Source organism: Taudactylus pleione, unplaced genomic scaffold (genome assembly GCF_031769625.1).
Source record: "Taudactylus pleione unplaced genomic scaffold, aTauple2 ptg000041l, whole genome shotgun sequence".
Classification (NCBI taxonomy): Eukaryota; Metazoa; Chordata; class Amphibia; order Anura; family Myobatrachidae; genus Taudactylus; species Taudactylus pleione.
Genome location: NW_028284443.1, coordinates 42,049,750 through 42,064,104, shown reverse-complemented (window position 1 = coordinate 42,064,104; position 14,355 = coordinate 42,049,750). Strand labels below are relative to the sequence as shown.

Below are 14,355 nucleotides of genomic sequence, written 5' to 3'. Positions count from 1 at the left end.
CAGTATATAGAACACAAGCACTGAAGGATTAAAAAACATTAATTCCACTTCCTACTCTCTCACACTAAAGGTAGGACAATAACATGTAGAAAATTGCATGAATCCATCATGCCAAATGTCAAAAATGCAGGCTATGAATGATAGTGTAACAGTGTGCAGTGCGTGTACTCATTGCACATACTAACTTGGGGTATCAATTCTTTACTCTTGTATAGAATTTCAAAAGAAAACCATAAAAATATGGTTACAATTTGCTAAAGCCACCACTGTTTAAGGATGTTGAGTTAGTACGTAAAAATGTAATTGTACACAACATATTTTATTACATGCTCAGTCTTCTTGCATTAGCATATAGTACCTGGAGCCTGCAATGTTTGCTATGCTGCAGATATAGAGGCTCCATGTAGGTTGGATAAAACGTTTGTAATAACACTAAACCTTTCACTTGTATTTCTATGATGCTTTTTCCAGGATAATTATATCCCAGCCATTTTGGGGCTGTATAATATGGCATTCCCCATGCATATGTAAATATATATAGACATGTTTCTTGTATTGTTATTATACATATTCTCACAATCAGGGCCGTAGCTAGGGTAGTGCGGCCGGTGCCATCGCACAGGGCACCACAGGTCAGGGGGTGCTGTTTGGGCCTGTCATATTTCTGTTTATTATCATTCTCACTTGTAGTTTCCTCTTCTTTTATCCCCAGCATCTCCTGGCCTCTCCTATCTCTTCCCTGGCCCTTCCCCAAGAGGCCATTCCCCTTTTTTGGGTGCATTATGTCCCTTTGAAAAATGAGGGGGTGCCAATGCTCTTTCTGGCACAGGGCACCAAAAAGTCTAGTTACGGCTCTGCTCACAATCATTTATTATGTGCTACTTTGCAAAACAAGGTGCTACACTGCTGGAGTAATAATAATGCTTAATAAGAAAAAAAAAGTTTCATTTGATTTTGACAAACAAAACAAAAAGTAATAAGATCTAAATTTAACTGAGTTTATATTTAAAATATTTTAAGCTAGATTTGACAGACTCTGGTAAATTGTTCCAGCATGTAGTGCCCAGTAGAATGTCTGGAGTGAGGTAAAATTATAGACTTTCCTGGGAAATATTAAGTAACCATTCTAAAAATAATTATGGGGGTCCATTCTACTGCACACTGTAATTAAACTATTATCTATTTACTGTCAACTGCTCGTTACAAAATGATGGAAGAGATTTGAAAGAAAGCGGTCATGTAACAAAGTGACCTGTCATAACTGAATAACCTTCCAGAGAACTAGACTCTCACTCTATGCAGCAGCAGCAGCAGGTCACTGATGTGTACGGTAACTGTATTACTGTAGCAGTGCCAGCTGTAGCCTCACGCGCATGCGCAGCATGCCCCGGCGTCCGGGAGCTGTGCTGCACGCGCTGCATTCTGGGTCAGGCCGCGCATGCTCCCTCCGTGCCTCGCGCAGCATTGTGGGCCTCGCGCTGAGTGGCGCAGGGCTGGAGCAGCCGCCATCTTGTCCTCTTTCCTCTTGCAGGCCGATCGCTGAATAATCCGTCCGTAGGCAGCCGGTCCGTGTGCTCAGCCATCCCACCCCCCAGAGCAGGGCGCCGGGAGATGGGTCGCTCACGCAGTCGCAGCTCGTCCCGTTCCAAGCATGTGAAAAGCGGCAAGCACAATAAGAAGCGGAGCCGCTCCCGGGAAAAGGAGCGGGTGAGGAAGCGCTCAAAGTCCCGGGAAAGCAAGCGGAACAGGAGGCGGGAGTCCCGGTCACGGTCCCGCTCCAACACGGCGTCCCGTAGGGAGAGGGTGTCGACCCCGCCCGACCGCATCGACATATTCGGGCGCAATTTGAGCAAGAGGAGCAGCCTGGACGAGAAGCAGAAGCGGGAGGATGAGGAGAAGAAGATAGAGTACGAGCGCCAGCGGCGGATGTGAGTGTGGGGGGGCCCGCATGTAACGTGCCGGGTGTGGCCTGTGTCTGGTTCTCCCGGTCTCGCCCCTCTGCCTGGTGGCTGTATGAGTAACTAGGCCCCGAATAATGGTGATGGCCCAGCACAGAACTCTGCTGGTGTCATTCCTCATTGCTCTGATGATGGACATCTGCCTCATGAACCCTAGTGCTCCCACTTTAGTTGCCAATAGCAATGAGAGTTTATAGGTACCATTGTGTCAAAGTTATATCACACATGCACTCTGGGGAGGAGGGGGTGTCACACTTAATAATATGGATCCTGTTAGCAGATTGGCAGCTGTTGCCTGCTGTAGTCAAGATCTGAAGATGCGATGTATGACCTGCGGGTACGCGCATCGTTATCGTGCATGGACACTCACGATTTGGACATATTCGACATGATTTGTAGTTCCGATGCGTAGAAATCGGACTAATCGTGCAAAATTACGTCTAGTGTGTACGCACCATAACACCATCTGCAGATGGCATTGGTTTCTGCAGTCGTTTTTTGAAACCTGAAGGATATAAATACTGCGTCCCGTTACTAGTGTATGGTGTGGCAATATTGATTGGGGGAGATGTATGAAGCCCAGAAGCGGTATCAGCGCATGTTATGTGCGCTGATACCGCTTCTCCCCGATGTATGATCGGGGGTCTGGGCTGTAAATGACAGGGGCGCTATGCGCCCCTGTCATTATCGGCGCTGCTATCTATAAGATAGCAGCGCCGAGCGGCAGGGCCATGTACGAACGGTCATACCGCATGACCATTCGGCCGGCTGTAGCTGTCGTTATTGACAGCTACAGCCTGGCGCTAGCCTATCCCCACAGCAGGGACAGCGCTGTCCCTGCTGCGGCGGCTGCCGGCTCCAGGCTGTGCGCGGGGATCTTGCGACACTTGCGAGTTCCCGCGCATGCTCAATGGAGCCGGCCGGGCCTGACACACATCGCATCAGCACTAGGCTGATGCGATGTGGTCTGTAGCGGGTAGCGCCGGAGGGGGGAGTTAACGCTCCCCCTCTCCGGCCGATGAGATGTTCACACATCTCACCGGTAGTGCTTCCTGCTTCGCCTCGGTAAAGAGGCAAAGCAGGAAGCGTTATAGCGGCTCTTAACGTGCCACTGTAATACATCTACCCCATTATATCTCTTGTGTTGCTACTTTGGGTGTGAAATTTTTGGAATACATGCTGCTATAATGGACCCATTTGGGTTGATGAACTAGCTCCATGAACATATCCTGATTTGTATATTTGTTACATAATGTTAGTTCTTTAACCACTTACTGTGCTTATATAAGAAACATCAGCCAGTCACTGGTTGTGCCTAAAGTTGGGTAAATGCTTATACAATCGTCATGCTGATCGGCTTGACAATTGTATAAGTGTGTATGCAGGAGTATTCGCCGCTAAACGTCTTAAAACACTGCTGCAACTGTCGGATCAAGAGTTTGCACCTTATGAGCTGTTTAGTATTCTAGATGCAGGTCTCCCAAACTCATTTCTTAAGGAGCACTAAAGCTGGGTACACACTGGAATGATATCTGCCTGATACGTAGTTCAGTCCGTAATCGAAAAACAACGTATCGGCAGGATTGTTCAGTGTATACTGCAGTGGTTCCCAAACTTTTTAAAATCATGGCGCCCTAGAGTATCAGCATTGTTTTCACGGCCCCCCCTAAGTTTAAGTTTGTTCTTGAGAAATTCAGAAAATTTTTTAGTAAAATAGTAAAGTGAAGTATATTGTGCTTACCTGTCATCCTTAGGTTCAGTTATGTAGTGGGGGGCAGGTTTGTGCTTCTGTTTGTTCACATTTACATTACATTAACAGTAAATAATTTGATTTGGTGCTGGACCACCAACCTGAGGCACCCCTGCAAGTTTGGCGCACAGTTTGGGAACCACTACTGTACAGCTAATTTGCTCGCTCTCGTGGTCATTAGCGATATCTTCCGGTTTCCCATGCTGCATGGCCAACTGGACGATATCGCATGTGGCGCCGTGCAAGGTAATCAATTACAGAACAAGGGATTGTTCCGTCCTTCGTTGCATTGTTCCGATGTGTACCACGGATATATGTCAGCCACCATATCGTGCCGAGTACACATCGCTCCAGTGTGTACCCACCGTTTCAGGGCATGGTTTCCATTATTCCTAGTTGGTTCACAGATGTATTCAGTGCTGGCTGAAAGATTTTAAAATATCAACAGGTGGATCAAATTATTTCACTTGTGATTCTCTGAGGAGACCTGTAAAACATGCACTGTTAGTGCTCTTTGAGGAATGCGTTCGGGGAACCACTGTCATAGAAGAACATACACACTAAGCTGTTTCTTGGTGTGTACGGGGTCAAGCTGGGTACACACTACTTTGCTGATAGTGAGCGTTAGCTCGATCAGCTGGGTGATCCCAAAGGTGTGTACCCGGTTTAAGAACTGATTAAATTATATTTTGGAACCTTCAATAATCAGAATTTCATCTGGGCCTCGTGTTCTATTAAACTGCTGCCTTACTAATACCCCTTTTCCACTGCGCAAATAACCAGGGTTATTGCCAGGCCGCAGTATGGTGTAAAAGGGTCCTTTAAAAAATAACCAAGGTCAAGTGACCTGGGAATCAGACCCTGGTAGCTACAAGGGTTGAACGGTGTGGCGTAAACAGCATGGTCCTGGTCACGATGACACTGCTCATGCCTCAAAGGAGTGGATAAGCTGGCTTCAGTGGCGTTTGGGGATGACCCCTCCAAGTGTCCACTCTAATGCCGGAAGACCTGGGTCTGGGGTGAATGGCTTGACCCTGGAATAATCCATACAGTCCAGCCGTCGGTGTGAAAGGAGTAAAATCTGGCTCCGGCCCGTGTTCTGTTTGGGAGCCAGTTTTTTTGTGCAAAAGGGGTATAACCTATAACTTCTTTGTAACCTATTCAGACAGTCATGCTGGAGTGTACTAGCAATGTTTCCTTCTACACTGCAGCCTCAATAAATTGCTTGGTAAGATTAGATCACTATCACTGTTGATTTACATTGCTGATGTGTAAGTGAGAAGTTATGAGTTGTTTTAAGCAGTGTGTATCAGATGTTTTCAAAGATTATTAATTATTTGCTCTTTATTCAGTAGGCAGCAAGAAATTGAAGAAAAACTCATTGAGGAGGAGACAGCACGACGTGTGGAAGAGCTGGTTGCTAAACGTGTGGAGGAAGAGTTGGAGAAACGGAAAGATGAAATAGAACGCGAAGTTCTACGAAGGGTCGAAGAAGCGAAGCGCATCATGGAAAAGCAGTTGCTCGAAGAACTCGAGCGACAGAGGCAGGCCGAATTAGCTGCACAAAAAGCCAGAGAGGTAACGCTTGGTCGTTTGGAAAGTAGTGACAGTCCATGGCAAAACTTTCTTACTTTTTTTTTTTTCTTTGTGTAATTACTAGTACACATTTGTTCTTGCTGCATTCTGGGTCAGTTACTGAATTTCTTACAGAACATCAAATCTGTATTGTTCTGGTTACCTTTGGCATCAAAGTGGACCACAATCTCCTGAATTATACCTGCTTTTATTCCCCAAAGATAACATTTAGGTTTATAGAAAAGCTCTGAGAAATGCACTTGAAACTTTTGCCATGGCTGTAGTCTTTTGAACATTTTCAGTCTACTCAAAATAATCCATTTTAAAAATTGTAGCTGTTGACAGCTGAGGTACCATGCCATTTAAACTACTGAACCATTTGGCCGTAATGCTACAGTTTCTGGCAAGGGGCTGATTGACTTGGCCACTTGAACAGCTTATTTCCTCCTTCAGATTTTTTTTATTTCTTCATTATAATTTAAGCACTAACCCTTTTAATGTGCTTATCACCCTCAAAATAACTTGTTTTTCTCCCCCTTGTTTGTCCAGATCAACAGTAACGTTACTTGATTACCTAGTTATAACATCATTTCCTCCTCATAGAGTTCTTTCAAGATATCGACTTGCCCTCATCTAAGTTTAAAAATATTGCTTTCCAACAGGTGGAGCACATGCAGGAAGTGTCTATATGAGGCAGTAATTGGCTACTGAAAGCTATTGTTTTCAGCATTTATAATTACTAATGATTAGTTTCATAAAGATTGAGTGGCTAGTTTAACAGGCTGCCACATAATTCTGAGAAGAATAAAAACAATATACAGACCCATTCCTGTATATCTGATCTTGTGTCCAACTTTAATTGTGTAACTTGTATTTTATAGAAGGGTTAATGTCAATATAATTATGACCGTGCATTTACTTACAAGCCCAATAAAATAACAGTTGAGTAGTAATGACTAAGGAATAGTAGACTGAACTTAGTGACAATTATGATGAATTAAAATATAAATTAGCTTTGTAATTTTTCTTTATAGTTTTCATAATGTCAATGCTTTGTTTAAAAGCCAATAGGTTGAAATCTATTAAGCACAGAACTGGGCAGACCCCTGGATCCAATGTGCCTTGAAAAAAACTTCTAGTGTCTAACTTTTCAAAGTCATTTCTTGAGAGATTAATATATCTACATTTTATCAGGCTTAGTTAAATATCCTGCTGGCTTTTAGATTTGACTAAATGTATCATAAATTCTACTGTGTGTTCTCCACATCTGACCTAGAATGCTGTAGGGAGTAGATGGTATTTGAGGTACTGTCTGAGAGGCTAGCTGTGTGGGAAGCTAATGAGTAGTTTTCTGTGAGGGAAATTGATTCCACTTGTATTTGTTATTTTGATCCATCCATTAGATAGTGTTGGAGATATAGCAATATGGTCCAGAGTGACTATTTTTATGGATTCAATGCTTCAACTAATATGAGGCTTGTTCTTAGGAATGGTGTGGAATATAGCCAAAAATTATCTTCCCCCTCTAAATTAACACTACTTTCAGTGTTAAGGAAAGCGTGTTCTACTGCCATCATTTTTTATCTTTATTTCCCTTCTATTTGAATGTGGTCTTAAAGCAATAGGCAGTAGCCTGTTACTTGGCGTCATGTTATGTAACACTCTTGTTTCTTTATCCATGCTACTTACAACATTCTTTTTACATATAATTACTGAATTTTTGCATACACTTAAAAAAAAAAAAAGTGAATTGTTTCATATCTACAGGCTTAAGAACAACCATACAAAAACAAAAACTTGCAAGTAATTTTAAAGGTGCATTCCCACCAAAAAATTTTATATGAAATGGTGTCTGTTGCATTTTGGGAATATCTGCATCCATATTTGGGAGTCAGAAACGAATGCATAAAAATTAAAGTGAACTAAGCGAGTCCTAGAAAAGCTGCAATAAACTTTCCTTTATGTTCTTTAAATAATGGATTGCACCTTTAAACTGGCAAAGCATTGCAAATGACACTAAGTTTCCTCAGAGCCTCAGACATGGATTGCATTTGACTAACAATAAAATGTATGTTTGTTATGAATTGTTTGCCTTAGGAATGATGAATTACATATTTTTGTTCCCTCTTACAATAAACATCTGCATTCCTCAGCTCAGCCTTCCTTGTATGTTTCTTAAAATTGGTTGAGCTGCTGATGGCAGGTGTTGCCAAGCTAACAGTACAAATCATTTTAAAGAGGAAGCTGGCGCGTATGGCAGCTGAGGAGCACACTCTGCAGGACACTGGACAAGACAGTAAATATTCAACTTTTAATGCTGATTAAAGGAGTATAGGTAAATAATACGTAGGTATACATTTTTGGCGAGAGAAACTATTCCCTTTTATTTTTGTGTTTTTGTTTTCTTTTATAATTTTTGTATACACTTTCCAGTTTTATAAATGTCCTTATTGAATGTCTGACTTTTAAATAATAAAAAAATAAATAAAAAAAAACTCTTAAATTGTTAGGAGAGGCTAGGGAGGGTTAAATTGATTGCTGTTTTGGATTGGGAGGGTTGAGCTGAAGTTAGCGCTAGGGAAATGTGTGTAGTGACTTCACTGTTTGATGTTTTATTGAAAGAATATGGTGGCTCTAGTGCTGCCCCTTAAGTCCCAAATGCAATTGAGGCAATTTAGAGGAAGATGAGCAAATTGAGCACTGCAATTTTCTAACATTTTACTGTATCCTCCATTTAGGAAGAAGAAAGGGCAAAGCGGGAGGAACTGGAGCGAATACTTGAAGAAAATAACCGTAAAATTGCTGAGGCACAAGCTAAACTGGTAAATTTTATGTTCTTTATTCCTGTGAACAGATATTGTAACTCCCTTCTAAACCTCTGATTTGTTTATCCACTCTTGTAGTGCTAGTAATCCAAATTATAAACCTTAGCTTATTGAAACCTGTGTATTTATAAGGCTAGTATACCTGAGATATGTAATTTGTTAATATACTCCACTAAATGAAAACAGTGTTCGTGCTGATGGCATGTTATGCTATGCTAGAGAAGCTGGCTTCAGGTCTTGCATATGTGTGGTGGTAAAGCAGCAGAACTTCTATAACTGACTTGTTGCCTACTATGTACTGGAACATCTGTGTAAACTCCTGGATTCCAACAGAGGTTTTGTCTGAGATGTCACTGCAGCGTAACTGACATCTGTGCTTCTTCATTTTAGTCTCTGGGGCCCATTATCAGATCTTTGTTAATAAAAATAAAAAAAAAAATTAATGAAAAATGAAATTGCCTAAAATCAGTGATTATTTATTCAAGTTCTTACTGCTTTGGGAGTAGGTGCTGTATGTGGGTGAACACGAGTATAATTTCACATGTGATAAACAATGTAATTAATGACAAAAAATATCAAGTCTAATTATAAGCAGTATTTCGAACAAATTTGTTAACACTAGTTTGTAATAAAAAATGTCAGAATAGAACAATTATATATGCCAGGTGTGCAGTAGCTGGGAAGCAAAGGTTGTTTAGTAAGAGCAGTGTGTGGATGATTTGCCCACCTCATGTTTCCTTAAATTACATCTTATCAAAGCTCAACAAAGTCCGTGAGCAGTATGTAGACCCAATTTGTATATGTAGCCAGTGGTTTTCCATATAAAGCTTTTACCCCCAACAACACCTTGTGCTAGAAAGTATGTTATGCCCTGTCTCGCGCTGTTCCCAGAAATCCTTACCATTTCATGTCAAGGGAACTAACATCACCATAGTCGGGATGTGCCGCACTCTCTGGCGTTTTCCATGTTATTACAGATTGTGTGTAGATGCCCCAGCGGCCACTAACTTCTAGGTGTAATGTATGTTTAGAACAGTATTTTGTTTTATTTCTTGCAAAGTAAATGGTACACACCACTTACAGTATCATCTTGCATCTTTCGTTTGGTAAAATACAAGCCTATTTCCTTCTTATGATGTACGTTTTAATTGACTTTTGCCTATATAACCACAGGCTGAGGAGCAATTGAAAATTGTTGAACAGCAAAGAAAAATACATGAGGAAAGGATGAAACTAGAACAAGAGAGACAAAGACAACAAAAGGAAGAGCAAAAAATTATATTGGGCAAGGGGAAGTCCAGACCGAAATTATCTTTCTCATTAAAAAGCCCAGATTAAATTGCCTATGAACATTTTCCTATCTAAATCAAGACTATGTATGGTAGCTTCATGTTGAAGTGTTTTTTTTTTTGTTTTTTTTTTACTTTTTTTTTTTTTAATTATTTTATTTTTGAGTCTGGAATATCAAATATCATTTCTCAAAGGGGCTGTGCTCTAAATTCCGTAACTTTTTTTTTTTTTTTTATATATATATATATATATATATATAACATGTTTTTTCAATCAAATCAGTTAAATCCTTATCAGATCATTAAGTAGATTTTACAAATTGTCTCATAACCTCCATGAGAATGTAAAATGGACCTATGTCCCCTTAAATTGCTTTAATATGATCTGATAAGGTTTTAACTATTGCTGATATTTTTTTCACCATAAAATGCTTTTTGCTCTAATGAACTTTTACAATACAATGACTGGTGTTTGCATCCATAAATTGCCACAGTATTGTTGGAACGTTGTAGTGTATTGTAAAATCAGTGTCCCCCCATGATGCTGTTCCACTTGCACTTGATGTCCCGGTACAGGTAAGGATACATATAGTCAAACGATTCCTTTAAAAGTCTCTCTCAGTATTGTCAGTACAAAATTGTTTTTAACTATTGCTGCAACCCAACCAGATTTTCCACAGTGTAAATACATCAATTTGCTGAATAAAGTCTTAAATGCCTCATGTATGTCGTGAATATTTTGAAGGTACTATTGGTATGAAAACTTGTTTATTCATCCAGCATTTTTGCCCAGTGCACACAAAGTGCAGTTTTATATAAAGCTTGCTGTTTTGTGAATGTAACTTTAAGCTGAAGGAGAACAATGTTACAGCTGCAATATCATGTTTAAACAGCTGTTTGGCTTAACTGCCTCAAATGCCTGAATACCTAACACTTTCTAATTATAACATAAAAATGCATGCAGTAGCAATCAAGGAAATTCATCATCTTCAATAGAAACTGCATTTTTGAGCCTAACAAATGTTTTGGAAATGAAGAGCAGACATTGCTGAAGCTATAAAATACAGGTCCCGTCAATGCAAATGTTCAACAATTCCGTTTTCTCTCACAATACTGCCGTACATGTGTTTTCATTCATGCAGGAAACTGGGATGTGTTCTTGATTTCATTTCTGCAGAAAAGATTTATTTGAAGTGTTCTTGCCCTGAAAACCTGTAAAATAAACTTTTTTTTTTTTTTTTTTTCAATCTGCCAATTTTTTTTTATCCTTAGTTTGATAAGGAAAGGGTGGTTAATATATTTTAAAGAAGGGAGTTCTGCTTTTCAACAAAATTCAAACCTAGATACAATGTGCACAAAATTATTGTAGCTGCATTTTCATCACTTTTTGTAACAAGTGTCTGTGAGAGATGTTTATCTTGGGAGTTCCTAATTCATTATTAAATACAAATAACTCTGGTACCTTGCACAGAATTAATTGTTTTGTTTTTTTTAATACTGGCAATATGTTTTGCTAAATAAATGTGTATATGAAGTTAAAGAAGCGTTACATAACATTCAGCTATATATGGAGATGGGGATGTTGTCGGCATCTCGGCGTACGGGATGCTGACGGTCTGAATACCAGCGCAGAAATCCCGACCGATGAGGATCCCGGCACCAATATTTAGACCGCCGGCACCCCGAAGGTAAGTATCGTGGTGTTATGAGGATGGTAGCGGGATTAGGGGGAGGGTTAGGCACCGGGGAGAGAGTTAGGATTGGTGGGGGGGGGGGGGGGGGGTAGGTTTAGGCACTGGAGAGGGGGCGGTCAGGCTTATGCACTGGAGTTGGGGGGGGGGGTAGAGTTAGGCACCGCACCGGGTAGGGGTTAGGTAAACACTTGCGGTTCGTTCCAATGGGTTTCGGGGTTCTGGCTGTCGGTATTCTGACCAGCGGCATCCCGACAGCCGGGATTTCATACCCAACCCTGGAGATGTGCTCCTACATTGACATAACTTAATTTCACATTGTGGTAACACATTCGTTGTGCTTCTATGCAAAGCTCTTCATTACATACTTAAGGAGTTGCTCACTAGTCTCCTTAAGTTTCATAACTGAACAGGTCTGTATAGGAGGATAACTTCCTCCATAGGGGGCAATCCAATTAGCCGCGAGGGGTGCGAATCGGGTCTGCATCTCGCACCCCTCGTGGCCATCTTTTGTATGCAGTCCTGTGGGGCTGCACAGTTTTGAGCGAGTTCAGGCTGCCGTCAAATGCGTCGGTTGTTTGCGATGACTCGCAGCTGATAATACTGGATGTGCAAGAATCGGCCATAACATTAAAACTGCTGACAGGTAAAGTTTACAAGGTATTTGCTAAACACTTGTAAACATAATGATAATAGTTAAAGTGAGTTGAAAATAGTGTCAGGGCACAACACTCAGAATAGTATGTTTGTAGGAATCTAAACTAAGTAGCACATCATGTAGCCTTAATTTTCTTATAACCTGAGACAAGGAAAATTACTTGTTTGTAACTGATTACAGTCAGTAATTGCAGTGCAACACTAAAAATATTGACAAGATCTAATTCATAATGAGCATACTTAAGATTTGAGGCTTTTACATTTGCAGCTATTGCTGACATTTTGTAATATAGTATGGGGTTTTATTTAGCTCACTAAATGGGAATTTAACATAAAAGAAAGAAAAAAAAAAAAAAAAGCTATGAAGCTTTCTATTTGAAATTGTAACTGTTAGTCTGGGCATTCACTATACAATTTTCTGTCAGATATCTTCCAATCTGGCTGGTTGGAATGAAGACCTGGTAATGTATGGGAGCAAATGACAATCGTCCATTTGCTCACAAACACTGAAAAACAGCCAAAAATGATCGTTCAGACAAATTGGTTAAAACACACAAATGTAACCAATTTGAACAATTTTTTTGTCCTTTTTTCAGTGTTTAAAACCATATGATTGACTGCCATTTTCTCCCATACATAACAAGGTTTTCATTCCAACCAGCCAGATTGGACAGGTATCTGACAAAAAATTGTATAGTGGATGCCCAGCTTCCAGCATGGTTTCTTCTGATTGTTGACTCTTTATTTCTAGAAGTGCTAGAAAAATGGGTACATGGCTCTAGAGCACAGGTTCTCAAACTCTGTCCTCAGTGCATGTTTTCCAGGTCTCACAGAATCGCAAGTGAAATAAGCACCACCCATGGATCTTTTAAAATGTGTCAGTAATGAATGCACCTGCTGGGTGACCTGGGAAATGTGTACTGTGTGGGAGTCCTGAGGACTGAGTTTGAGAACCACTGCTCTAATTAATACGGTCAGTTTGGTATAAAGGGGGATGAGTGGTTTTACCACTTGTGAATAGAACAATGATGCTTGTATTATGAATTACTTTACTAAGCAGTTTGCTTCTTTACAGATTTGTCTATATAATATTACTTTAGTCAAAAATATTAGAAACATTTAATAAAAAGTCAGTGAAAACAGAACATGGGAAGACTTAGGGGTATATTTCTTCTTGGATGTCATCACGCCACCTCTAGCTAGTCTTTCCAAAACTGAATTTATACAATTTCCACCAGCCAATAGTATTTACCTACTTGATCTCTATCACTATTGATAACTTGACAATCAACCCTACCTCACAAGCTTGCTGCCTTATCCTTGACTCTGAACTTTCATTTGTTCCCACTATTCAATATGTTTCTAAAGAATTTTACATAAATCAAAAAAAAAATCTATCCAGAATACACCCATATGTTCCACAAGACACTTCAAAAACTCTAATTCATGTAACTGTTAAGAAATATTTACGAAACCACTTTTGCCTCAACATTTAATGAGGCACTAATATTAAGTGTTCAACATGCTGGACTTTGCACATAATATTAATCTTGCTATCAAACTCACCCTGCCAGCTTTATAGATTTACACCTTAGAGTAACATGATGGATTACACATCCTAACAAAACAAAATTAGTTGCCAAGGATATTTGAACAAATTTAGGGTATTTTGAGGTTGCTGAATTCAAAAATGAAACTAGTGTTTTACTTGGTTCTAGTTCTTGAGATAATGGATAAACTTGGGTAATAGGGAACTTAATGTGTGCATATTGAAATCTTATCAGAACATTCTAGAAGGTGAGACATGCAAATATTGTAAGTGTTCACTCTTATCATTCTAGAATATTCCCACTCTGTATATAAGCGATTGGCCACCTAATCAGCAGTCGGTTGACAGTTGTCTATTGTTTTCTTGTTTCCCGCCCGTGTATCACACATTTGAGCCATTCTAGCAAAGCCAATGTCTTAATCGGAATTACACAGTTACCTTAAAATTGCTCTAATATGATTGGCAATAAAATTAGTATTGATCAGTGTTATTCCTAAAATAACTCCTAATGCATTAACAAAATCTAAGTGCTTCTAGCCAGGTTTCTCTATTGGAGAGCCTTTTTACCCCTGCAAAACCAGATTTTTATGTATCCTTGGAGGTGGTAGTAACTAACAAAAGTCACTACTTATAATTGGAGTCGTTTGTACCATGTAGGCACAATTTATGTGTAATTGTGAGACATCTGTACAAATGGTTATCATCAAGTATGTATATTTTCTCCACGATTTTCTGTATTTGGTACATAGCATCAGCAATAAAACTAAGAGCTATCAATATACAATATCACTACTAATATAATATATATATTAAATATAATGTACCAAAAGTCAGGCGTTCTCTATATACCACAATCCAAAGAGTGTAAATGTCACCAATAGAAAATAATAACCATAATCACCCATAAAATTATCCCAATCCTTTATATGAAATACAGTCAGGTGCATTAATATTGGGACATTGACAGAATTTTCATATTTTGGCCTCTATTCACCACCACATTGGCTTTGAAATTAAACAAACAAGGTGTGCTTTAACTGCAGACTTTCAGATTTAATTTG

General features: G+C 39.8%; 1 protein-coding gene across 2 annotated transcripts; it reads left to right on the top strand.

The window, feature by feature from the left end:
- The first annotated feature begins 1,476 nt into the window (after window positions 1–1,476).
- ARGLU1 (arginine and glutamate rich 1) lies at window positions 1,477–10,119 on the top strand. Of its 2 annotated transcripts, none has more exons than XM_088458307.1 (4): window positions 1,477–1,928; window positions 5,064–5,286; window positions 8,022–8,105; window positions 9,282–10,119. In XM_088458307.1, exons 1-4 carry the CDS (start codon window positions 1,612–1,614, stop codon window positions 9,444–9,446), a joined length of 789 nt encoding a protein of 262 aa, XP_088314433.1. In that variant the 5' UTR covers window positions 1,477–1,611; the 3' UTR covers window positions 9,447–10,119. The 2 variants fall into 2 exon arrangements, with proteins under 2 accessions (XP_088314433.1, XP_088314424.1); XM_088458298.1 differs by having other exon boundaries at window positions 5,061–5,286.
- The last annotated feature ends 4,236 nt before the right edge of the window (window positions 10,120–14,355 follow it).